Source organism: Centropristis striata, chromosome 5 (assembly GCF_030273125.1).
Source record: "Centropristis striata isolate RG_2023a ecotype Rhode Island chromosome 5, C.striata_1.0, whole genome shotgun sequence".
NCBI classification, from domain to species: domain Eukaryota; kingdom Metazoa; phylum Chordata; class Actinopteri; order Perciformes; family Serranidae; genus Centropristis; species Centropristis striata.
Window position 1 is genome coordinate 40590853 of NC_081521.1, and position 27785 is coordinate 40618637.

The following is a 27785-nucleotide window of genomic DNA, read 5'->3' on the forward strand; positions in this document are numbered from 1 at the left end:
GTTTGACGCCACATACAATAAATGTTTACTGTGTCGTTAAGCCCCTTTTCAAAATGACCTCAGATATTGTCAAGGCCTTTCAGAGAGGGGGAAGGCAGCAGTCAGACACAGCAGATATGATGCAAGGTTCAAAATGGTAATACTTTTCCATATCTACTGTCACTTGTCCACCGTATTCATCCCTGCGGCGAGATCACAGCCTCATGAGCTGCCTTCCTGCCTCCAACCGTCAGCAAATAACACGCTGGCAGTTAGCAGCATGCAGGCTGGGGGTCTGTGATCCCAAGGCAGGCTATTCCAAGGAATCAATAGGCTCTGCAGTGGTATTATTAGAGGGCCTGGAGATAATCACAGGTTCTGTTCTGAAAGAGTCATTCACCATAATGAATATCATAAAGCATCTGAATTATTTATACATGAAATGGAGCTCCTGGTTCAGATCTGTGCTAATGGTCCGACGCCAAATCAGAACCCAGACCACAAATAAACGGAGCAGTGGTGTAATATAAGCTGCTTTACGACCTTTTGGTAATACCACGGGAGCTTTAAGAGAGATGTAAACATTTGCAGAAAGATTTACACTTCACCATTACCGCCCAGTAGTACGTTTACCTCTGGAATGCCCCTGGCTGTATCTATCCATCAAATCAGATGTGTTTCCTTAATTGAGGAGATGGAACAAGATAAGCAAAGAGAGTCAGAGAGGGTTTGAGAATACAGAGAAGCAGATGGTTTTTGATTGAGTGGAAGAAAAGAGAGAATATTTGGAGAGAAGAAGAAAAAGTCGAAGGAGAAGCGTGAAGTGTGGAGAAAGGAATAGGAGGGCATCTTGGGTATTTAAAAGCATTCATTCAGCCTTGAGCTGAGCTTGATGGGTGCAGAGAGGTCTTAACTCTGGACAGGACTGAACTAGAAGGCAGCTGCAGGCAATGAATACAGCAGCTACTGCACAGGCAACACCCCAATCAGTTAAAACATGCTTTTTCATCATGGCACTGAGTAACTGCCACTGAGGAAGTCGTTTTTTCCTCTATTGATGGGGTCATTTATATTCCGACATCAGATCTGGTCATAACACGCTGCTTTTGTACCGTCTCCTTTCAAGTTGCAGCCACATGCCTTCAGATAAATCCAGATTCTTCTCCCGTCAGTAAAGCGTACAGACCAATTATCCTGTCTCACAATAAGCTGCAATCCTGCATCCCCATTGGCCTGGCTGACTGCCCCACTTTAACTTTCTCAACCTGATATAAACACCCTTCCTGCTTTCACCTCTCACTGCTGCAGAGCACTCGACACAACAGCCATGGGAAGACAATATAAGCAGTACAATACGGCGGCCACAAAAGGGGGATGATTTTTCACAATGCGTTTTCTTCTTATGATGGATCGCTGCACAGGAGTTCTGCATAGGAGGCTGTGTGAGTGGGAGGGATCATTGCAGAAGACGACATGGGGACGTAAAGGTGACTGAAAAGGTGGAATGCAAAAGGAACTTCACAGATGAACTGTTATGTTGACATAATGTTCAGTATGTGGGACAAGAGCTCACAGCATCACATCCGGACCTCAATAGTGCATTCAGGAATATCATCCTGCCCCCTTATGTGGGTTTTATTTTTTATTTTTTCCATGCATTGATTTGTTGGTGGCAGCCCACCCTAATATCAACAATGACCACCCACATATTGACTTTCTAACCAGCAACAAGTTCCTGATCCAGCAGGAAGTTGCCGTGGCTGGCTGGGTTCAAGTTGCTATAGCAGCTGACTAAAAGTCAAAGACTACTGCTGCTTTAAAAATGACTGGGACACGTTGTAAACATGAGACAACTGCTGTTTTCAAGATAAGAAGATTGAGTCTTAAACACTGAAACTATTTGGTAAAAGATATGTATATATAATAATAGGGTTAGACTTAAAAAAACACAACTTATTCTAAACATAACTTCCTATAACAGGACACAAAAATATCACATTCAAACACAAAACCACTTCTTCCAGATAAAACTTCCAACAACTTGAAGTCTCCTGGTTTAATGTCCTGGGTTTCTTGGACCCATTCCCCTGGGAAAGGTTTTTTTTATTTTGGTGTAGATTCATCATCTGCTCACAAACCATGTTTTGCTTGCAGTGCAGAACTATACATTATTTATATTTGGGCTTGTAGCCCCCCTTTAATAACCCCCCTGTAGGTGTCTCGTCCTCCAGTCTGGAAACTAGTAGTTTACATAATGAACTGCAAGGAAGTATGGCTTTGCCTTGTTGGAAATGTATTTTAAACTATATAAGTGAATGTAAATGTTTTTGCCTAACTTGAAATGTTTTACCATTTATTATCATAAACTATGCTTTGCTGCTGTACTTTAGTTGCTAAATTCAAATTAAGTTTAATAAAGCGTAGCAGATCAAGGAGCCATTTTCACATCTTTTACTCATACTGCAGTGGCAATGTAGCCATTTTTTCAAAATTTATTTAATAGAATCTTAGAAGTATGTGATTTATAATTCACCTCTTACATTAATGCACCTTTTTCCATTTTATTAATTCACTGTTCCCTGTTTTAACATTTAGCTCAGTTATGCTTTACATTTCATTTCACTATCATTTCCTCGCTCTGCTCTGATATCTACAGGCTCTGGTTTTATTACCAGCCGCTGATTGACTGTGCCAGTGAGCAGCGCGGGCAAGTCAAGAATGGAAAGACATTAAACACCTTGAGGAACACGTTTCAGGAATATGAACATATTTCAGATAGAGGTCAGGTTATCAACCACCTCTGTTCAGAATCAGATATCCTGTTGCACTTGCGGCACATGCTACATCCCAGTGATGTAATTTAGTTTGTACATGTGTGTGAAATCCAGGAATCTCATTGACATTTAGATTTCCAAGGTCCTGAATCCCAAAGCCAATGGAAGTTCAATCCCATTTTATTATTCAAATTATCTCCTGGACCAGGGGCAAATACAGTTATGTCTTTTAAAGAAAACACTAGAGGTAGACCGATATATTGGGCCGATATTTGCGTTTTTTTTACTTGTATCGGCATCCGCCGATACGTGCGTACGTTCGCCGATCAATTAGCCCATTCCACTGAGCCAACACCAGGCAAGGCTGTGTGCAACACCTCCAGGCTCGGTGCAACACCTCCATTCTCTGGTGAGCTGCTGCTGATACCGGAAAAAAGAAAAACACATCAAATATGTGGATCATCTGAGGCGCCACCACCACCTCCAGGCCTAGAACTACATACACATTGTTTACTATCCAGCTATTAATATGTTTTGTTTGTTTTGTTAATAATTTTTTCTTTTTTTGTTTTAATTGAGACTTGTGTAACATTTGTTATCATTGTGTCATTTTTATCATGTAAATGGAGGGAGAAAAGGCAATATCAGCTTCAAGAATCGGCCCCAAAAAATCTGCCCAAAAAAAATCGGCAGCACATATCGGGGATCGGTTAAGACTGATGTCAAAATGATCGGTATCGGCCTTAAAAATTCCGTATCGGTCAACGACTAGAAAACACATTCAGTTTGGTCAATTTAAAGGAAACTAGAGCTGAAACACTGGTCTGCTAATATAGTAGTCAAACAGCAACACTTCTATGAATGAACTTTAACAGTTGTTTAATCAAGTAAAGTAATGGATGGATGGATGGATGGATGATGGATGGATGGATGGATGGATGGATGGATGGATGGATGGAACGTTTTATTGGATGGATGGATGGATGGATGGATGGATGGATGGATGGATGGATGGATGGATGGATGTCAGTATATCTTAATAGCTCTAGCTGGCTGCCGCAACTTGTGATGGACATTTCTCACTAGTTTTTTCCATTTCGTAGATAAAAATAATCATTAATAAAACATAAAAATAATCAACAGATTAACTGTCATTAGTTGCAGCCCTAAATGAAGCTTATTCTTCTTTTGTAATCCCTAAAAGCTGCTTTAATGAAGGATAAAAAACTAAACTCATCTGCTAAAAAAAGCCTGCTAGACTCAAAACTTGGCAAAAAGAGTAATTTGCAGACTAAAATACTAAAATCAGAGGAGAGTCTGTCTGTTCATGAGAGATTTTCAACAGAACCATATAGAAACACAACAATAAATGAGGTCTGGCTTTTATATTACACAAATACAAATCCTGCAATCACAAAACCTGGTGAGATGAGTTTCTCTTTGTACTTCGAGCATTCGGATGATGAGCTGACTGTTACACTGTGGTGGTAGTGAAGTGAATACAATCAATTTGAACAGTTTATGAGCTTATTGTTGTAGCTCTGATATCATTTACTCTATGCTCTTTCTGCTGATCATCTTAGCAGGCTAAGCAGCAGAATCATCATAACCAGCAGTCCAACGACTGCATCGTTAGTTAAATACATTGACTCAAATATGCACAATCAGGCATGGGAAATAAGCTTTTACCCTGCCGATGTGGCTTTATAGCTGATCACATTAATGTGATTGCTTTGTTGCTGGGGCAGGAGGCAGAGGAGAGAGAGGTATACAGCAATAAAGACCAGGAACAGAGTAATATGAGAGGAGTGCAAACAAGGAATAAGAGGCGAAGAAAAAACATACAGCTAAAGCAACAATTCAAACGAATCCCTGGGGGTTGTTTTTGCTATTATAGTCTAGCAGGCGCTCTGCTCTGAATGTGATTGGTCGTCCCCAGAGATCACCCCAACGCATGTTGAGGGAGCCGGTCTCTGTAAACACTGCTTCAACACAAAGTTGGCCCATTAATACCTTTTATGTTCTGCGACTCTGTTTCAAAAGTCTGTGGGAATTACTGAACTTTTAGACAACGACTGCATCAAACAAACGGCTTAAAATAACACTGGCTTAAATGAACTGGGCTGCAATAACTAACACCTTTTTGTTGCGGCATAATTCTGCTGAATAATGCTGCAACTACAAACACTTTGTGTAATTAAAGCTTTCTTTAAACTTTTCCAATATGCTCACTCAAAACATCTAAAACAAGTGGAGTGATTCAGCATACTGGGGGGGCACGGCACAGCAGCTCACAAATGGCATAATAATTAATATTTCACTTCCTCCCTTCCTTCTGATGCCACACGAACAGAAAAATCAGAATATACACAAAGATCAATCACTCGCCGAGAGCCTCACGCAGCCCCACTGCTTCAATGGAGAATGATTACCCGACATTTTTTCATATTCCTTTCCAGATACGATGTGAAGAATGTTTTCTCTACAGCACATGCCACACAACTGCAACATCCTGGGTTGAAATGTGGCTTAGGACCTTTTGTCACTTTGTCACATGTAAAGTGATTTTCCTGTCTTGCTTAAAGGAAATAATGCCTACAAAAAGTGACAGAACATGATAGAGCAAGGCTTTTATGCTAAATGTTGCTTTCAGTTTGATTTATGCAGCAACTTTTTGTCAGTCCTGTCATTTAACATTTCGGGAGTGTGTGTGTGATTCTGAAAACCTTGAGAAATGTATTAAAGGCATGCATTCAGTGTGGGAGCTGCCCACTCACATTCACTGACATCCTCACAGCAGAACTGACCAGAAATGTAAGCAAGTAAGTCCAAGACAGGAAGTAAATATCCACTAGAATTAGAGACAGAAAATTCTCCAAAAACATCTCTTATATCTTTAGAATCACCTCTGGGGACCAGCATTAATGTAACCATCTGCAATAAATCAGTAAAGTCAGTATGATCAGGTGTTTGACTGACATCACGGAGCAATTAGGGCTTGATGATGGTGTGTCTGTGTGAGCCTAAACAGAAGCAAACAATGCTGCTGAGCCGGAGAGGAAAACAATCAACCTCCGATCACAGCCATCATCTTGTTTACAGTCATGATCCATTTAACCTATTAGCTTTCAGCTGTGCTTGAAAATTACTGACAGAGCAACAATCACACAGGGATAATCAGAGACAAACAGAGTGAGGTGTTAATCAGCAAGAAATAGCACGTTCCACATTTCTGCAGCGTTACCAAAGTCTAAAAACAACCCACAGATGTTCCCAGTCATCGGAAACTTCTGAACACTGCTCTTTAAAAATAGAACACGTTCCCACTATGCACTGGGATTTATTTTTGGGCTGCACATGAGCCAAAAGTGGGCTATGGATTAGGCCCACATTGCTTTTTGATGATGCGGCACACAGCACTAGGAGGCATCTTTGAAACTCTCTGCAGCCTTTTGAAGCCCCCTAAGTCTGTCCCACTGATGCGGCTGTCTGCGCTCATCTCTCCTTGTTTTTTACAGAGGCTCCGAACTCAGCACAGGCTAATGGGTGAGCAATGATGAAGGCTCATATACACAGAGATCATATTTCATGAAGGCTAAACCTAATGATCTCCTCTTACTGTGCATTTGGCCACAGACGTTCATTGTGCACATCAGGAAAACAACATTGCAGCGCTGAAACTGCTGTGTCATAAAAAGCTGATTACTGGAGAACAGCTGCAAAGACTCAAATGTTAGGACACAGCAAAGTTTTCAAGCTGTCAAGACCGATCCATCTGGCAGAAAAAGGGCTAATGACCGGGGCATGGATAAAATCTGTGATGACTTTCAGACATTAACAAGACTTCTGAGCCACGCTGCTGGAAATGCTGTGGTTCTCAAGGGACAAACATTAAGCACTTAGTCATAAAATTAACATCTTACTGTACCCAAAGGATGCGGACTTCCATTTACGGCAGGGGACGGCTCTTCTGCAGCCGGCAGATGTTAACCTCCCAGGATTCTCCGAGACTTCGACAGGTAGGGAGGCATGCCTCCTACAGAGGGACAAACAAAACACGTCTCAGACTGCTGACATAGAAGGGCAAATGTGAAAGAAACCTTTAAATGTTATATGACTGCACTGCATTAAAGTCATCCATTTTCCCTCTGAGGTTTCCCACTGGGGCTTGGTGACTTTCATGTCCGTGTACCTCATTTTTCACAGACTGTTTTAGAACCGTACTGTATCACATTTGTGTCATGTAGAATGGTAGTATGGGATTCTGCTTTGTAACTACCTCTAAGTCAGTGGTTCTCAACCTTTATTGAGTCACGACCCCAAATTTAACATGCATGTTGTCCGCTTCCCCCTCTCACTGAACAGAATCTCACACGCACAGTTCAGATCACCCAAAAAACAAACAAAAAGACACAAAATGACTAAAAAGACACAAAATGACCAAAAAAAAGAAAACAAAATGACCAAAAATGACACAAAATGACCAAGAAAGACACAAAATGATGCAGAAAAGAAACAAAATGACAAAAAAAAAGACAAAATTACTAAAAAGACACAAAATGACTAAGAAAAGGAAACAAAATGACCAAAAAAGACACAAATTGACCACAAAATGATAAAAAAAAGACACAAAATTACCAAAAAAAGACACAAAATGACCAAAAAAAACCCCGAAATGACAAAAAAAAAGACATGAAATGACCAAAAAGACTAAAACACATTAACACATTAACACTTTAACACAGTGGAGACAGAGCTGACTTACAAAATGATTTGGCGACCCCCAGAAATCATCTCGCGACCCCAATTGGGGTCCCGACCCCAAGGTTGAGAATAGCTGCTCTAAGTAACAGTGTAGTATGACACAAAATTACCAAAGCACTCACCACAACACACAATATTACTACACATGAAAGCAAAGCCGAGTTGACCACTTCAAATACTAAAAAATTCCACTTAAAACACCAGATCAGTGTTGGCATGCTCTGGCCCATTGACTGCAACTTTACTCTATACTGTACAGTTTTTATTATTGATGACTACTTTTGAAAGAGCGCCGTCACTGCAGTCCGACTTTCAAACTTGCAAGAAGTGAAACTTGTTTGAGAATTTATCACAGTGAATAACTCATTTTTGATCCATCATTGCATGACCTGCAGACAGAGTTTGGCAGGTTACTTTTTACACTTTACAGTAATGTTAGAGTCCTTTTTATGATTTCAGAAGGAAAATGGTGCTGAATTTCCTGCAATGAAGCCCATTCTTGTCGGTTGCCATGGCGTCCCACCTTGGTGTTTTCAGCAGGTTGCAGGAAAACTCAGATTGCTAAGAACAATGTGCACTGATTTGAAAAGAGGCACACATTCAAACAAGAGAACCAATCAAAAGTGATGCTCAAAATTTGAGTGCATACTGCCAATGTGAATGAATGGAGCCTGAATATAAACTATAATAAAATTGCACTTAATTTATTTACAAAACATAGTGCAACTCACATATTATATACTTGAGTTAAGTGCAGATGATAGTGATATTAGATTGTCCTTAAGAACACTTTTTGTATTAATGGGGGACATTTGTGCATACTTAAATCATATTACTAAACATCTTTTGGACTACTATTCATCATACATTATATATGATATCACACACTTCAGTTGGTCACATTTGTTCCAAAAATACCCACTTATCTATTTTTAGTTCATATCAAAGAAAACAGGCCAGTTGTAAATTCAGCTCATTAAATGTGTAGGGGGAGAAAAAACTCACTATGTGGTGGGTCAAAGAAAAAAAAGGTTATACTGGGGTAAGTGTCTTTGTGTCTGTGCAGCTCCATAGTTTGTGCTCAGTGTACTGCAGTTAAAGCGGTTTTGTCCTCTACTGATCATTGCTCAGACATTTCTCATCTCCTTGCACTGGATAACATTTCCACAGAGGCATTGCTCTCTCTCATCTATTGTTTGTTAAGGTTTTTCACAGAGCCGGTTGTCTCACACAGGCCAGGCACGTTTTCTCATGCATTCAATTTGCAGTCAAAAACAGACACCCATCTCTCTCAGGAGACGAGGTCTTCATCAAAAAACATAAAGCCGCATCTGGCTCGGTGCAGAAAGCCATCAAGCCTATAATGACAACCGTAGCTTATTTGATTTAGGCAAACTACATGTACATATGTTGAAGGAATAATTGCTAATATTCCATGAGATCTGCATTCCTCATTTCATCCACAGTCATGCATTTTGTAAAAGCATTCATGGCAAAAAAAATATAAGCATCCTTCATTCTTAAACACAGCTCATTCTCAGGCTGTGTGTGAAAAATCCTGCTCTGAGGCCCTGAGTAATATCAATGGCTAATTGTGTCATGGCTGTTGCCATTTGCTGCTGTTTCGGCATAATGAATTATTAATTTAAGAAATGCTAATGTCTGTGCTCTGGCGGAGTTGGGAGCTGTGAACCTTGAATTAATCTGAGTTTTCTTCCTGTCTTCCATTAGTTACTGTGATAGTGCTGCACAATCAAACACCCAGACCTTGTTTCAGATCTGTCAGGGCAATGACTGATGCACAAACTCCCACAATTCATTAAAAAAAAGCGTCAGTTCTTTTCCACTGCGGTAGAAATGTTCTAAACCTCGAAAACCGTGTCCTTCATTCTTTTATGTCACCATACACCGCACACATGCTCCGTTTTGTTAACACCATACACCGCACACATGCTCCGTTTTGTTAAATTCCTGTAGAGAGAAGTGTTTTCAGAACAATGCCTGATTAAGGCCTGAAATCCAGTTTGCCCAGTCAAAAGGGACTCGCACACAAGGACAAATACAAGCAGGCTCGATGTCCTACCCATCCAAGTTGAGCATCGCTCACCATGGCAACAAGAGATGGCGACGGAGACGAGAGAAGACGATAGGTCTGTGTGGTCCCTGCGGAGAGCCACGGCTGAGGGTGAGACGCTGCACTGGATCGTCCCTGAAATACAGCCCTGTCACCTCTCCTCCCTGCAGACAAATATCAGTTCAGCTGCCCTGACACGTACTGTCAGTGTGCATCTGAGGACCGGCCGACTCTTTTTAGGTTAGATTTCTGTGTGAATTAAGCACAGCTCAGTCCACACATTGTGCTGTTTTAGAGAAATGGCCTGCCTGCAGGTAGAAAACTGCAGCTCCACCGCTATTACAAACGAACGCCTCATCTGTTAGAAGCAAAAGAAGTTGCAGAGTGCAGTCTCTCTGCTCCCATTTATGTTAATTCCTTTGCCATTTTATTCTGCCTTGTAAATGATCCGTACAATACCTTCGCATCAAATACAACAAGATAAGCCGAATTAATGCTTAAATTGATTGGAAACACTTTGCCTCCTGGTGTTGTTTTGAGACACACTTCGAGAGGGGTTTTGACCTCCACAACAACAGCCCAGCAAAGCTTTATTCTCTTCATTGTCGACTCTACAATAATGGGGAAGGGGAGGGGGGGGGCTTTATAATCCCTGCCTCTCTGTTTCCCCAACTCTCTGTGGAGAATTACAGAGAAATAAAAGCCGCAGACCCCGTCGAGGATTCTTTCCAGAATACCTCCAGTCACTCACTATGCTGCAGCTCTCTGCCAAGCTACTCTGGCCTTCAAATGCTTCTGCACAAACATGTTAACTGAAGAAAGAATGGATACAGCATTCCAAGCAATAACATTTAAAATTTCAGTTAGCTTTTCTGCTCTCAGACTAGAGCCGGAGTGAGATATTGGTAGACCAATATTATCGGCCAATATTTGTTTATACATCTTGTCAATATTGGTTTATATGTTGTCCAATATGCACCGTTATGAGAACTTTTTTAAACAATATATGAGGAAACAATACTTAGGATGATTTAGAAATTGTGTTATGGTAAATGGACCTGCACTTATATAGCGCTTTTCTAGTCGCTTTGTGACCGCTCAAAACGATTTACGCTACAGACTCATTCACCCGTTCACATGCACATTCATACTGGTGGCAGAGGTTACCCTAAATGATGCCACCTGCCACCGGGCGGGAATTCATTCACACAACTATGAATGCAGCATCGGGAGCAATTTGAGGTTCAGTGTCTTGCTCAAGGATACTTCGACATGTAGGCTGCCATGGTCAGGGATCTGACCATCCAATCAGTGGGTGACTGATCTACCAACTGAGCCGTTTATTTATCTTTTTAATTTTTTATTTATTCTTTATTTTCTCAGCATCATCATTTCTTGAATTGGTTGACAATAGGGCTGAAATGCCACATATGTATGCAAGTTATGGATGTAAATCAATAACAACGTTTACATAAATATGTCAATTTGTGTGCAATGCATCACAACGTTTACCTTATGACGGTGCCCACTAACAGGCATGAAGAGAATTAGGGATGAATATTTTTTGTGGATTTTTTTTTTCACATTTTGTACAGAGTACAGAGGGAGATTGGCATGAAAGGAGGGAAAGAGAGGGGACGACATGTAGCAAAGTTGCGTGAGTCGCAGTCAGATGACTTAGCCTTTGTACATGAGACCCATGCTCTACTGGGCCCTGAAAATAAGTCTATAAATGCCGCTTTCTAGCACATTTACAAACTGTACGCAGTTTATTTATGCAGCTGTAGATCTATAAAACAAAATAATGTAGATTTACCTTAATGTTACTCTAAGTGGGTGTAAGAAACCTTAGAAGATACTGTATTTATGACTGGACGTGTGACTGTGTGTCCTCAAGCAGTCAAGATCCGCTACATCCACATAGAAAAGTTCTACTTTCATTCCAGCTGAAAAATTAACTTCATCTGCCGCCATTTTGGTCAATTTTCCCTGTCTTTAATAATCATCATCTGTATTTCTCCTCCAAAAATTCCCCTATAGCTCGGGCTCTATCGCAGACACAATTAAACAGCTGCCATCCATTACAATGAGCTCACCGGGTGCAAGTAAACAGGTATAAATAACAAGAGCGCTAATGGACCTCCAAAAACTGTTCATCTGCAGACGAGAGCACTCTCATCCTGCAACAAAGTGCCGGACTACTCCTCCGCTGTAGGCTTCTGTCGTATGCTAGTAGCGTTTATGAATGAGTGCGGCACAAAAGTGCATCTGGGAGTGGGAGAGCATCTCATCATCAGACACTCAGCGAAGAACAATCCAATAAAAGCAGGTCACTGAGGCTGTTGAGCACCTGCCTGCCTATCTCGCCCAGGTTCTAATCACATCTGAATGAAGCCATCTATTCTGATTACAGAACAGCAGACCAATTAAACAGCGCCATGTTGTTATTCCTCTGCCATTAGGCATGGAGTGTGTATGAGAATAATCCCCTCATCACCGACAGGGCCAATCTCTCCTTCTCACCACACACACACACTCAAACTTCTATCAAACCAGTGCAAAGCAATCCTTCGGGAGCAGGGCTTATTTATTTATAGCGCCTGAGCCAAGTTCAGTGGCTTTTCCATTATTAATGATAATGAAACCTACCAAGCCATGTAACACACAAAATTTTAAACAGCCAGGCTCACTTGTGTCATGGTGTGGCATATTAACGGGGTGAGAGATGTAAGTGACTGTAAGTCTGCTGTGTGTTGTTGCAGAGTGCTGTGTTGGCAGTTGTAGTGATTTCAAACAGCTTTGAGCTCTGATACAAAGGGGAACTCCGGGCCAAGATAAATCATGTGACTGATTCCCAGATATGGTCGCACTGATTTGAAACTCTTGCTCATGCTTTAAAGAGATGCTGCTGAATAATCACACTGATACTTATACTGCATCTGCCGGGAAAGCAGCATGTAGAAAGTTGCTTCTACATTGTCTTTAGGGAGGAGTGGAGCTGCATCAGAATGGAGGCAAAGACATGTCATGTTTTTTTTTACTTTTGTTTTTATTTTCTATTTTATTTTTTCTTCTTTTTTGCTGGGACAGTTAGATTGTATAAATTATATGTTGATTGTAATTCAATGATTGTAAATATTGCTTTCTTTTATTGTTATTAGTTTTTGTTTCCTTTTAAAATGAATAATAGAATTATAATAATTTTTTGTAAATACTGCTTTCAATATTCCTTACTGTTACCTTTTTTCTGATGCTTGCTTTGGCAATATATACAGTGTTATGTCATGCCAATAAAGCCAATTGAATTGAATTGAATCATGTTTTTTTTTACTCAAACTACAACTACTGTAATTTTAAAAAGAAGAGAGATGCAAAATACATAATTAAGTCAAATATGATATAAGTGCTTTACATCGGTGACATTTCATATTCATCATTTTAGTTTTAGGTGGTGATTTTGTTTCACAAACAGGCATCCATTAACTACATAACACAATGTTGGAGTGGGAGCAAAATGCAATCATGTGTATTGGACAAGCAGCACTTACCTGGTTATTAATATTTATATTTTAAACAACATCCCCACATTTTTGCAACATGGTCTCACAGAAATCCGTGGAATAGCCACGGAATCACTCAAATTTCCGTGAAACTGACACGGATTTCGCTTCGTCATATCCCGTGGCTATTCCAACATACTTATGATGTGAGTGATTATGTACATTCACTGAGTGAAGATTTAGAAAATAAAACATATATTTCTCGCTAGAAATGTGATCAAAATCCATTTTTATGCAGAAACTAAGTCAAAATATAGATTTTTCACAAAAAAATGAGAGAACTGTCCGCCTTGTTTTTTGTTCTGACCGCCGGGACCTTGAAAGTCACGTGACTTGGAACAAACCAATAGGAACAAATATCCATGGAATAGCCACGGGATATGACTGTCTTTTTTTAGTCATTTTGTGTCTTTTTTTTGTCATTTTGTGTCTTTTTTTAGTCCTTTAGTCCAACATAAAATGTGATTTTGAATCTTTTTTTTTACTTTCAAAACACTATCATGCTCAATAAAGAATTTTAAATGTTGCAAATGTGCATTAATTTCAGAGTACTCTGAGACATTAAACTGCATAATTTTCAATTAAATTCTGGAAAAGTTGGTGTGTTCTAAAACTTTTGACCAGTAGTGTATGTTTCAAAGAATTTCTTCTCAACTGAATTTCATAAAAACTCCTCCCTGCCTCCCTCCCTGTAAGCCAGACTTCGCCACTGCTTGGTGTGACTTCTTTGTTAATGTCCCACCTGGTCTTGTGCCTCAGATTGCCACATAAATAATCATTTGGCTAACCGAAAAGTGAATGTTGACACTATTTTTTAATCTAAATGCAGATTTTTTAGGAACTACCTGATTTTCAAACTTTTATTTTGTAGATCAGTCTGTGGGGACTTGGCTTGAGAACCAGAGGGTGGCTGGTTCAATAAGTATTGTGGGTGGACTGGTCGCTAGAGAGGTACCAGATCACCTCCCAGGAAATGCCTATGTGCTCTTGAGCAAGGCACCGAACACCCATCTGCTCCCGGGGCACCCCACCATGTGCAGCCCCATGTGTATTTTCTTCTTTTTCTTCTTCCAGTTATTAGTGTAATCATGGGACAGATGTAGTTCTGAAGTCTTTTATTCAACACTCTTTGTCTTGTTTGTATTTATCAAGGTTATAATAGTTTTGTATTTTTCATTAGTTTTAGTTTTAATTTCTGTTTTCAAATTCAGTTAGTTTTAGTTAGTTTTTAGAGTGAGTTTTCTAGTTTTAGTTTAGCTTTTATTTTTTGAAAATGCTTCGTTTTAGTTTAGTTTTTATTAGTTTTATTGTTAGTTTTAGTTTTTTTGTAATGGGGTATTTGTTGGTGCCAGATTCAAAGAGGTCATAATAAATTTTTCCTTTATTTCCTTTGGTTTAACATCTCAGCCCCAATAAGGTTATTAACTGTTTTTAATTTTGGTTCTAGTGTAAACATCCCAGTCTCAGTAAACATATTCACCATGTGTTGCATGTTGAAATAGAAACACTGAATTATGAATGAAAAAAGTTGACAAAAACGAAAACTAAGGACATTTCCACAATAATTTTAGTTCGTTTTAGTTAGTTTTGTAACCACAAAATACAGTTTCAGTTAGTTGTCGTTTTTTTAAAAACTCTAGTTTTTATTTCTATTTCAGTTAACGAAAATGTTTTTTCAATTCTAGTTTTCGTTATTTCGTTAGTTTTCGTTAACTATAATAACCTTGGTATGTATGTGTCTTTTGATTAACTGCTTTGAAATTTGGTCTATTTATTGAATCATTTATCCATCCACTTGTAAAGTCTTTTATTATTCCCTTGTTTATTGGCCAATTACATATCATTTATTAACCTGCTTTACAATCACTGTCAGTCCTGCATAAAAACACCTTGTACCGTTTAGTCCAATTTACGTGCCCAGCCTTACTAACTTGATGGATTGGTGTCAAAATAAATGCTGAACAGCTTAACACTGCTATAGTATCAGCAGCTGCACCTGACACAGTGGGAGAGGAGCTGCTCTTGATCTTTTTTCACTAATTTGCAGGATCGGTGCCATCACGTATCGCTCGAAGCTGAGCAGAAGTCTGCAATCACTTTAATTCAAAAATGACATGGCTTTTGCATCCAACCCCTTTTTGCATGTAGCTGCCAAACAAGTCAAGTGATCCAAACTGTGTTTGTGCACGTGAAGATCGAACCTCACTTTATACAGTAGCACTATAACAGCCTTGGCACGCCAGCTTCATATTAATGAAGGGAAGATTCTGCAGCCGTGGCCAAATTCACAACCAAGAACGATATGCAGAGAGCTGCTGCCATTTGGGAGGTTTCCAACCACATCAAAGCATCAATTTGGTGAGATGGGATTGTTTGCCTCTGAAGCCTTGTACTTTATTTCCACTGCTATGCTTTTAGAGTCTACTATCAGCTGCAGAAATACATTTCATGATAATATAGAGAACGTTCCTCTGTAGGGCTTGGCAATATGACCAAAATCTTCTATCTGATGAAGGTAATTTCATATCTATATTATATATAATATGTTGAAAGCCCATTTCGTATGCTCCAGCACCTGGATGGTTTTTCTCTAGCCTGGCTCAAACATTCATAATCAGAACATAAAGTGACTTAAATATTGCCGTAACAGCTTCTGGCTGCTGGTTTTTCAACATTTGATCGAAAAATATTTATACATAAATATAATATATATACAAAAATAGGAATGTTAATTTTTAACAAAATGCAAAGTGAGTGAACAGAAGGAAAATCAAATCAATATTAGGTTTGACCCTTTTGCCTTCAAACCAGCATCAATTATCTAGGCATTTTTTCACACATATATCTATATATATAGAAACATATATAGGCAGGTGTGAAAAAATGCCTATTATATTCATTATAACATCTGTTTGGTGTGGAAAGAGCTAACAAGCACTTTTACTATAGTTAAGACAACAAATATAACCACTAATATATATGACAGAATAAATAAACTTTAACAAACCTTGTGTCCTGTCAGTCGCCACTATAGAAGCCTTTAGATACTTTATATCAACTTTATATGAATTATTACGCACTTGTTATTATTTACCGTTAGTTTTTTCATTTAACCGTTCTACCGGTTATTTCCTGTCACTACCTTTCAAAATTAAAGCACCCGTTTTACACTGGACGGCACCTTTTCAAAATAAAAGCATCACAACATTGTGAAACACCTTGAAAATGTACAAACATGAAAAACAAGCTATATAATACAAAAACATAAATATGAACCTTGCTAAAGGTCATTTACAGTTGTGTTTAAAATAAATGGAATAGTGATATAGTGATTGGAGTATTTACTACTTTTTACTGCTATATTTGATTTACTCCACATTAACAGTCTTATCATAACATGTGTTCCTATCAGTAGCAGCTCAAAACCAGATAATTTACTGTATTTTATAAAGTGATAACATTAACATTGAGCAGGCGAATTAATTGCCCACCCCTGGCGTAGAGTGTAATTTATATAAAGCAACCTACCTAAAAACCTAGAAATAAAAAAAATATTAAACACTAATAAGATATTGTATTTAAATAATTTTATACAGCACACATTAAATTTTGATACAACCTATTTTCTACAAGCAGCCTTCCTTTTATTTGGTTTGCTACTTTTGCCGGGGAATGGATGCTACTGAGTGACAGACAAACTTCACATGCACATCTCTAACTCTTGCGTGCACAAACACATTTGCTGCGATGGTACAAAGGCAAAAAGACTGGCACACATCTCCAGGCTGTGGCCCACTGGATTCACTTCACATTTCTGATAGGACATTTAGAGCAGAAGAAAAGCGGCCTGGGGATCGCAGACAGTTGAGAACCTAAAGGAAAAAAAAATAGACATGGCCTGGAAAATTTTCACTAAAACACGGGACAGGCGCCGTGATACTCTGTTTGACTTGTCTAGACACTAGCGGGTCCTTAGTACAGCGCTACAGAGGAAGAGGCTGTTTGGGTCCCACAGTGAAGCGTCCCTAAAGAGAGAGAAGCTGCAGATAAGGAGTGTGTTTACCAGTGAGAGGAGCCCATCTACTGTCTACATGCGAGCCATATTTCTTAGCTTTGTTCACAGCAATGATGGATTCACGTTACAGTTTTAAATCAGCCCACATCCTAACTCAGCAGAGACACCCCTACAAATCTCCAGCCACTACGGTTCACACAACGAACAAGCTAACAACAGAGGAATGTGACCTTGGACTACACTTGACATAAAATCTCATCATTTCCTCCACAGTGTAATATCCACAACACCAATAACAGACACCGCATCAGGCCTGCCTCAATCCTTCAGACAGAGGAAAAACCACTTAAAAAACTGGCTAGCACCACGGTGCCAGGATATTCAGCTTTACACACTCAAATCACAAGCCTTATATAACACCATGTCTTCCTCAAAGCCTTTCCCACCAAAAGGCACAGGATTTAGAGGTGTTTTAAAGACAGAATTTTCACAAAATGCAGGCGGACGTTCTATCCTGAGCAGACAGAGATAGAGTAACACTAACATACCTGACCAGTTGGACATACCTGACCATTCTGGAGGAGTCACATTCAGACCTGGAAGGAGGAAAAAAACACCGGTCAATGATTCTGTTGAGCAGGTAGAAACAAGAATGCTGCAGCGTGTCAGTAATGCAGCTAAAGACATGTAGAGTAACAAAACGCCTCATTTGCTACCATCACTTGATTCAGCAACTTCATTAGAGCAGCCAGTTTTCTGGCAACAAAGGGTGCAACACTTTTCAACAGATGAATCTGGCAGCCTAAGACATGGCCACACTTTAAATTCCAGCTACAACTTAGTGACAGTCACAAAATTATACATTGATATTCCACTGGGTGTGTAAAAATGTCTCCTCTGACAATGCAGCGCTTATTATAAATGCAGCATCTTGCCTTTGCAGATACAGACAGCTTTCTTTTTGTGCTTTGGTGTTGATTGTCTTTTAGGCTGCAGGTAGCGGTTGTAAAACAGAGTTTCCACTAAAACAAGGCTGGGCAAAGTCTTGGAAACACCTAAAGTTCTGCTGAATAGGTCTTTTTTCTCGTATGACATCTCGCAGTAGGAATACTGCAGGTACAAAATAATGACAACTTAATTCCATTTAACTGCTTCAGTTTCAGGGTCCTTGTATGGAGTTTAGAAGTGGGGGGGAACTCTTTATAATTACATAGGTGTAAATCCACAGCATAACATTTTTTGCTTCAAAGCTTCTCGCATTACCAAGTCTGTCTTTCAATGCTGTGGGTCTCATCTGTCACACAAATGGCACTGTAAAGGGTATTACACATATTTTATCTGGTTCTGTATTCAAAAAAAAAAAAAAAAAAAGGGATAATTTAGATAATAATAGTGTATAAGAGTTTTAAGCGATATAGTCTGTAACTGGGGCCCACCTTCTCATAAAAACAGGTACTTTTAGCTGTAATTGGTCATATATTCCATCATGTAGACATGTTTTACTTTCTGTAGCCACTGAGTGATCATGGGGGGTCATTCTTCATCCAATTTATAGTAATAATTTTTCTTGCAATCATCAACAAAATGTGTAATATATAACATTGTTCTGTGGTAAACAGGTGGTCAGGAAACACATCTAATAAAAATAACAAAGAGTCCATTGGACGTTCCACTGCCAAATTTTTTTCCAGTTCTTCTTTGACATTTTTTGGAAGACCTTTTTTACACATTTTTTTATTTTTTTATTGAGGAGGGAGAAATGGAGCTCCTCCTGTCCATAGATGATGACAGAGAAGCATTTGAAGGAAAAGTGACTGCCGCAGCGAGAAGGAAAAGAAGGACTTTTTGAAAGACAGGTCGAAAACTTGATCCTCTTGAGTCTGTCACATCTGTGCTGCGTTTCAGCGATGACCCAGTTTTGTTTTGTCCTCTACGTGGCTTCAGACCACATAGAGGTTCTTTTCGGCTGCATGGCACGTCTGCTGGAATCACAAGCATTGTCTACAGTGGCCGCGATCAGCTCTTCACCCAGTGAAATCCATCTGGCACCGCGCCCGTCCAAGCTTTGAATGTTCGCTTGTCAATCTCACTGAAGCTTCAAAGCCCCAAAAAGCGGTATTCACGACAGCCCTTAAACTGGAACAAATTCCCTGGTACGAAACAGCATACCTGTTCCTTCAATAACAAGTCAAAGGTACAAGTCTGTGTACATAAAAGGGGAAAGACAACTCAGACTCCCAAGGTGCATTTCCGCACCAAAAATCCAATCATCAAGCTTAAAATTCAGTTAGATAACAATTACACCGTTGGGAAAACTGATAACAAGATCGGCAACTTAAATCAATTCACTTCACTTTACGCCCTTTTAGAAACAGGCTGCAGTAAATGGCTTTCAAACAGCAAGGAAAATACTCTTTACACCAGAGAAATAAAGTGTAGCCTGTTCTGTGAACCACAACACTAAGGGGCAATAAAGCTCCTGCATGGCTGCATCCAGGCAAATTTATGAGCCCCCTTGTCACCTTTTTTCACTTTTCACATAGAAGGAAACAATGAGGTATTCATGGTGAAAGGTGAGTCCAGTACAACATTGCAGAAGGAGTGTACTGTTCAGCTTTTTATTGTGTTCGCTTCAAGAAATAATGATTGTCTCTGTTGTATAATGCTATGCTTTCTATTTCTCTGTTGGGCTGAGTGATTTTTTTTTTTTTTCTCCGTCCTTTCTCATCACTCTTACTTTTTCTCCTCTGTTAGCCGTGCACCTTTCTCCTCACTCCACAACGCTTTACTTAAACACCTGCTTCCTATTGCCTGCTATATTGGCAAAGACATCCAAGCATCCTTTAATTATTCCATAAAGCACAGAACAAACTTGATACCGCTGGTGTTTTCATTACAGCAAACCCCATTACGACTGTTGAATTAGGTTGAGGTGAAAACTAGAGCTGGGTCAATATAATACAGTGGTAGGGTGAGATTCATTGACACACATGCTGCAGTCCGGATCCATTGGCAATTACTGGAGCTATCGATTGCTGCGTATACAATGCATCACTGAAAAAAATGATCAGACCCAAACCATATTTGTTTTGCTGGTTGATATATCAGTCTTTTACGCCTCTTTCACCCAGCAGTGCAGACCGAACATCCTCAGAAAAAAAAAAAAAACTCAAAACAAATTAGGAAGTGCTCAGAACCCTGGACAGCTCCTTTAGTCTGCAGGGAGGCCGACCACAAACTAGTACTGATACTACAACTATTACTAATCTACACAGCACTTCACCTGGGCCGTGCCTTTATTCTTAGTTTAATACTTTCTGCAAAACTCACACTGTAAGTAAAGCAGATGGACGCCATGTGAGGTGTCATCAGTCATTGCTATTCAAATGGAACTTCATAGCTTTATGCACTTGATTTCTGAGCCCGTGCTGCACAGCTGCAGGTGACAACAGAGGCGCATTTTACTGCCATTTATCTTCTCCTTTTCATGACATTCGTAAAAGCTGCAGTGCTGCAATTTGCACTCTATAAGTGAAACAGAATCAATAGAGCTTAGTCTGAAACACTAGGAGTGGTACTGATTGGATTTAAGGTAAACTACTACACTTTTGGTATAAACTTGGATCACAGTAGGTGAGGATATAATGAAACAGCTCTCACAGAATGTATGGTCATAAGAGACAGGCATATGATGAAGTATTCATTTCGCTCATTAATAAGCTTTGTCTAGTCATTAAATTAATTAATTCCACATTTTACTGTCTTATATAAGCTGGATCTATAATTTTCATGATGATGGATATATACATTTAAGTTAAAATGCAAGATAAACTGTTATTCTTCTCCACTGCGTAGAAACACTGACTATTGAGGTTCTTTCAGGTGCATTCCTAAAGCCTTTTAAATAATGCATGAAATGCCAAATCCCATTGGAGGTATCATTCCACAGGAAGGACTCCACAAGCTGTGAGATTGGTTTCTTCCACGGTGGCCAACAGAGAAGCCAAATCTCCGGTAGTAGAATTAAGACTTCAAGCCCGGCTGCTTCCTTAAGAAGGTATATTTCACCTTTATAATGGCCGGTTGTGTGTCAATTAGTCACCGCGAGTTACCAAGAAAAATGTGGTTTTCTTGCACAAAAATGGCCATAAAAGTTATAAATCTTTCATGAATGAATTAAGTAAACAGAAGGTAGGTTTAACAAAAGCAAAACTATATCAAAGCATATGTCTCAAACTCTCACAGAGCCCATGCAGGATAATCCAAGTCTCATTTATCCAGCCATATGCTCAGTAATTCACAAACACATACATTTTTTGTAATTAATTAGTTAGTGAGTTTGCAATTTTGGTGAAAATATAAATTGTGTGAGAGTTTAAAATGGTGTTTTGATATAGTCTTGCTGTTGTTAAATGCATCCCCCCTTTACTTCAAATCTCAGAAGCAGAATTTTGTACATTTCCAGCTATCACCTAGCCTGGGTATACCCAGACTGCCTTGCGCGCTCGAATTTAATTTCGAACCTCCATCCAGTCTGGCAACCAGGGAGGTTTCTTAGCCCTGTTTTAGGGATCCAATCACAGAGCGGGGAGGGACGGCAAGACGATGACGCGTACTACTCGGCACTTGGAAGCTTGTAGTTTTCCGGATCCAACATGGCTGCTGCAGACGCGAAACTCTCTTTAGCTGTAGATGGTGTTTTAAATAGTTTAGAGCGAAAGTTGAAAGGCGAAAGGTCTCTCGGCGGCTCCGCTGTCCCCCGGCTGGTAGCCAGATCACCTGTAGCGGGACTATTAGCGCCGCTAGCAGCGCTAATCTCGCTACGAGCCAGGGGACAGCGGAGCCCCCAGAGGCCCGCAGCAGCTTGTTTATTGCCCATAAAATCAGTGGATGTGTGTGGCTGAATGACATGAGGGGGAATAAAGCGTGAAAATACATAATCTTGCAGAAAGCGAGAACTGGAGAAGCAAACACTCCACTTACAGACACTCCAAGGAGTCGCTGCTCAGTTTTCTGAGGTAAGTAACATACATTTTGTTTTTTTGCTAGCCAAAACTAACATCCCAGTTAATGCTCCAGTTAATGCTAACATGAATTAGCAGCAGCTTCTCTCAGTCAGGTTGAGGTGTAGAGAGGCTGTAGTCAGTGATCAGATCCCTCTCCTCCTCCACAGTCCAAATATGGTCATGCTTCCTGTATCGGAAACAAGATGGCGACGAGTATAACGCTGAACTCGATGCTTCCAACGGGCCACAAACCAACGGGTGACATCACGGCGACTACGTCCATTAGTATTCCTTGAAATCAAATCTAACACTTCTGTCTTTACCATCATGTCAGTGTCTTTACCCTGCCCTCTAACTCTCTGTTCAACTGTGTGTATGTGTGTGTCCCTTGCATACAATACATTTGTACCTTTTTTCCCCCTGTGGCTGTGTTGCAATGAGGACAGTCTGTTTCCTGTTGTGAGGGAGGAAACGGACAGAGGGCACACCCAGCGCACAAAATGCTGACTCAGTTTATCAATCTGCCTTTCTGCAAGAGCAAGTGCAACTGGACACGACTGCAGAAATGCACTAGTCTGCTCATTTAATCATAGCTGCCTGCCTGCCTGGACCATCATGTATACGGATAAGCTACACAGCTGCAGCAATTCACACATCAACATCCCGAGCATCATTTTGTATGTAAACTATTTTTAGTATAATCATTTCAAATATAGTCCCATGTATTATAAAGGCTTGGATACTTTCCCCTAAAGCTGTTTTACTTTCATCGACTCGTTCAGAAAGGACCCGCTCCAATGTAATTATAAACCCATTATTTGTTTTTTGCTTTAAAATATTGAGTAGGGTTAAGCCTTGAAGAAATGGCTTCCAGCACTTCATCACATTACTGCAAAAAGAAAAAAGCACATTGCTGAGACAATAAAGGAAATATGTGTTTGGCTATTTCCTTTCCTAAATTCAGAAGAAAATTGGAGGTAATTACAGTTTTTGCAAGGTGTGTGACTGATCACATGTTTTCCAAGGTTTTTTAAGTGTGTACTGGAGATCCTATTGCATGCAAAAATGTCTGTACTACACATTTCTCTTGTTATTTTTTATTTTTTCCCTTATATTTTGCATCCTTCAGCTCTGAAATCAGGACACGCAGCCCTATCTTTGACTATACTAGAAGCAGCTAACAGCAGGAATTCCATTATGAACTTTACAGAGTCCTTAACTGAACTGCTTAGACCAGAGTTATTTCCAAAGTTACCCAAGCAGTTATTGGGTTCACTGAATATACTGTGTCATTCAGTGGCAACCGTGACAGCCATGAAGCGCTTCAAGCTTTAGCAAACAAACCCCTTGGAGCTGTGATGAAAAATAATAAATCACATCCGAAGGAACACTGAATTTACAAAACTTTCTGCTGAAAACAGAACAGCACTTCTCGCAATTTTGTGGCTCTGGCCTCAATTCACAACAATGTCACTGAGTGATCAATGACTTGAACCTGCGGTCTGCTATAACAGCTCATTCATACCGACAGGTCCCACAAAAGAACACTGTCAGTCTTGCGCAGTATCTCATAGTTATTGTCAGTATTTTATAAGATTTCTTTCCCCCCCGAAAAGAACACTGCAGTCGATAAAGGATGTTTTGGTGTTTTATTTTTCTCTTGCTTGTCCAATGAGGTTCATGCATGTGTGCCTTTATGTCTGCTTCTCTTGGTTTCTGACTTTTTCTCAGTCCAGTGCCTAAATGAAGGACATTCATCATTTGTTAGGCTCCTCGCTGCACCATTTGCTTGTGCCGTTCATATTACTGAGACTTAAATGATCTGTATTAATCAGCAACTAATTACAGGCAGAAATATGTCTGGCTAAGCAGATCTAATGAGTAAGTGCAGTCCTCTGTAGTGGTCTGCTTCTCGTGGTGCTGTCAAATTATGTATCTCTAAGGAGTTAGTGGTGCGTGACCCCCATTGGCTGTCTGCCCCAGCAGTCCTTCACACACACACACACACACACTTATAGCTGAAAACTGCTCAAAACAGTCCACCTGCTTCCTTCATAACTCATCATGTACTCATCTGACACCCCCTTAATAGACCATATATTATTTAGACAAATGTCAAAGAGCATAGAATGCACCGAGAGAGGAACTAGACCTTTAAGAATTGATATACTGACTCTGTCACTCATCAGTATTGTTGTCAAGCCGGGAGCGCCATCTTTATTGATGAGTCTTTGGAAGATATTTCATCTGCCTTGGCTGCATTTAGGTTATGCAAGCCAAGGTGAATATTTACATTTACACTTACATTTGGTCATTTAGCAGACACTTTTATCCACAGTGACTTACAGGAAAAAGGGGAACAATCACGGTGTAGTGCAATAAGAGTCATAAGTGCAGCAATAAGTGCTAGTGACAATTCGGTAACACTTTACTTGAAGGTATCGTCATAATAGTGACATGATACTGTCATAACTGTGACATGACACAGTCATAAATGTGTCATAAACATTATGTCAATGTCATAAACATTTATGACTGCTGTCATTAAGTGTCATTCGGTTTTTGTCATGACAAGTTGACATTCCTTGGGTTGTCTTGATTATGACAACTTGACTTTAATCAAAGTGACATTACCACAAAATGTCTTTGTCATGGCAACTTGACATAAACAAAATATGTTTCTATATTTGTGTTTATGGCAAATTGGCATAATGATTATTATAATTAGATGTGCAAGGTTACAGACCAATTCTAGCACTTGGTCATAGATGTTTGACAGAATACCGACAAGATACCCAAAACTGACTGTCATGACACCATTATGACGCTGTAATGAAGATATTCTTTGACCTCAAGTAAAATGGTAGCATTTTGATTTGTCATTAACATATCACGAAGTACAAACTGACAGATACAATTACATATGACAATATTTTCTTTTTTTTGTTGTTTTCACTACTATTTACTGTACACTAAATTGGAGGAAGGGTTCAGGAGTAGCAATCCAGTACACAAGTTGTCATAATCAAGACAACCCAAGGAATGTCAACTTGTCATGACAAAAACCAAATGACACTTAATGACAGCAGTCATAAACGTTTATGACATTGACATAATGTTTATGACACATTTATGACTGTGTCATGTCACAGTTATGACAGTATCATGTCACTATTATGACGATACCTTCAAGTAAAGTGTTACCGACAATTCTTTAAGGAGTAGAGTTGTGGTCTGGTGCTAGGAGAGAAGATGCTCTCTGAAGAGCTGGGTCTTCAGGAGAGGGACGTCCCTGCTCTGGTAGGAACTGGTACCGTTCCACCAACGGGGAACAAAAAAAGCAAAGAGTCTGGATTGCCTTGGACCAACAGGTGGCAGAGCAAGGCGTCATTCATTGGAAGAGCGCAACGGTTGTGAGGTAGCATATGCCTGTATGAGGGCGCTCAAGTAGCTGGGTGCAGTACCGGAGACAACTTTGTAGGTCAGCATTAGAGATTTGACCAGGAGGAAATGACAGATAGGGCTGAGTGTCATCTGCATAGAAGTGACAGGAAAAGCCATGTGAGCAGGAAATCTGACTCCCTGGGGGAACCCCTGTGGTGAGGCAATGCAAAGTAGACAACTGTCCATGGCGGGATACACTGAATGAGCGTCCTTTCAGGTAGGAATCAAACCAGGACAGAGCCGAGCCAGAGATGCCAATTTTAGAGAGAGTAGAGAGTAGATGGATGTGATGATCGAAATAACAACAGCTGAATAACTCATACTGCCCAGTCTGTATAGTTTCAGTGAATTTCTGTATATTTGCAGTATACTTTCACTTCTCTCAACGCAACCATTGGACTTTCGTCCAAATTAGATGGAGGTAAAACTGATATTTAAAGGGAGAAGCCTTTGTCTTTGGATTCAGCCCTCTGCCAGAGCTGTGAATGGTTGGAATTTACAATTGAGGTGCACAATTGCTCACACCTGGGGGTTGTTACCAACCCCAGATGGCCCCTTAATTGCTCGCTTGCCCTCACAGAGATGAATTCTGAGGATTCAGAATTCAGAAAGGAATGCAGATTTAGCCCCTGCTGAATAATTCGTACTGCCCAGTAAGTATAGTTTCAGTGAACTTCTGTATATTTCCAGTATTCTTTCATTTCTCTCAATGCAACCATTGGACTTTCGTCCCAATTAAATGGAGGAAACTCTGATATTTAAAGGGAGCAGCCTTTGTCTTATATTAGTGGCAATATTCTGTTATTTCAAGCCAAAAAGCCTTGTGGCAATACTTTACCAACTTCTATTCAGTCTCAGTATTTCAAGTGAAAATACTATGTGAAGTGTCAATATTCTGATTTCAACAGGATCTGAATCTCAGATTTTTGTTCATACTGATAAGATAAACTGCACTGCTTCCATTCTCGATTCTAACAAGCACCTGAAACACAGAGAGCTGGATACAAGTCGACTTTCACTCTACATTCCTGAACATATTGCCTGGATTTAGATCAACCCTCGCAATCTCCAGGGTTACGCAGAAACACAAACAGCAGCCAGAGTGGAAACATGCAGGATATAGTCCAACACCTAAGAGTGGAAACAATGGAAACTGTTGAACGTGCAAGTCACTCACTCGGCCTATTAAAGGCAGGTAGGCATGTCTACCAAACAAAGGAGACACAAGAATCAGCAAAAAGTGACTCCTAACTTCATCCTGCAGAATTTTCAGCACAAATATTGGTTGTCAAAGGCCCAGCCAGCTGTGAGTGAGTCCGTGTTTGACATCTACCCGTGATGACTAAGAAGATGTGTGAGCAGTATCTCCTCATCTGTGTTTAGCTGTTGACTCAGCCTCCACCTCGTCCACGATGCACACACACACACACACACACACACACTGCACTCCCACTTGGCAGAAAACTAGTGGCAGCCTTTCAAACAGCTCTCCACAGGTACTATGCTACAAATTGCCTTCGATTCAGCTGCTGCATCAGCTGGTTTTGACAGCTGCAAGGCGGATAATTGGTTCAACTGTGAAGAAATAAAGAATGAACAAGCGAGCGTACTTTGGCCTTGTGGACCCTCCGAGTGTGCTGCTTTAGTGTTGATCACAGTTTGTAATGATAAAAGACGGTGGAAAGGGATTTGAAGACTTGGCTAGCTTGAAGTAAAAAGAGTGTTCAGTAAACAAAGTGTGCAATGTGCATCCAATTTACATGCATTAAACCTCACATTAGAATACATTTAAGAGTTACACTCGATGAGCTTTCTCACAAAATAGGAAAACTGGGCACATTTTCGGGTGTGTTTTATGTATCACAGAGGGTTGTGTTTGCTTTGTTTCTGAGAACTATGGAAACAAACAGAGGAATTATTTTTAACGGTAATGTGTTCCTTTTATATCCAGAGGAAATATAGCATTATAGCAAAGTAAGAAAGGCACAGCTTTCCATTAAAGTCTGTTCTATTTAGCTAATTAGAAGAATAGTTCAACATTGTGCATGCAATTAAGGGTACACTGGCAATTTACCCCCCAAACACCCAACCTTAATGTAAACAGGTCTAATGTCAATGCAATCAGAATATTAGTTTTATTGAACACTGACACAAACACTGAATCTATGA

General features: G+C 39.9%; 1 protein-coding gene across 2 annotated transcripts in view; it reads right to left on the minus strand.

Annotated features, from left to right (window-relative positions):
* LOC131972114 (IQ motif and SEC7 domain-containing protein 1-like) overlaps positions 1 to 27785 on the minus strand; it is a 139900-nt gene that overhangs the window by 96586 nt on the left and 15529 nt on the right. For both annotated transcript variants that reach the window (XM_059333878.1, XM_059333881.1), the window contains exons 2-3: positions 17733 to 17762; positions 6682 to 6789 (exon numbers count right to left, since the gene is read on the minus strand). In XM_059333878.1, the coding sequence (XP_059189861.1) occupies positions 6682 to 6789; positions 17733 to 17762 (138 nt within the window). The remainder of the gene's footprint in view (positions 1 to 6681; positions 6790 to 17732; positions 17763 to 27785) is intronic.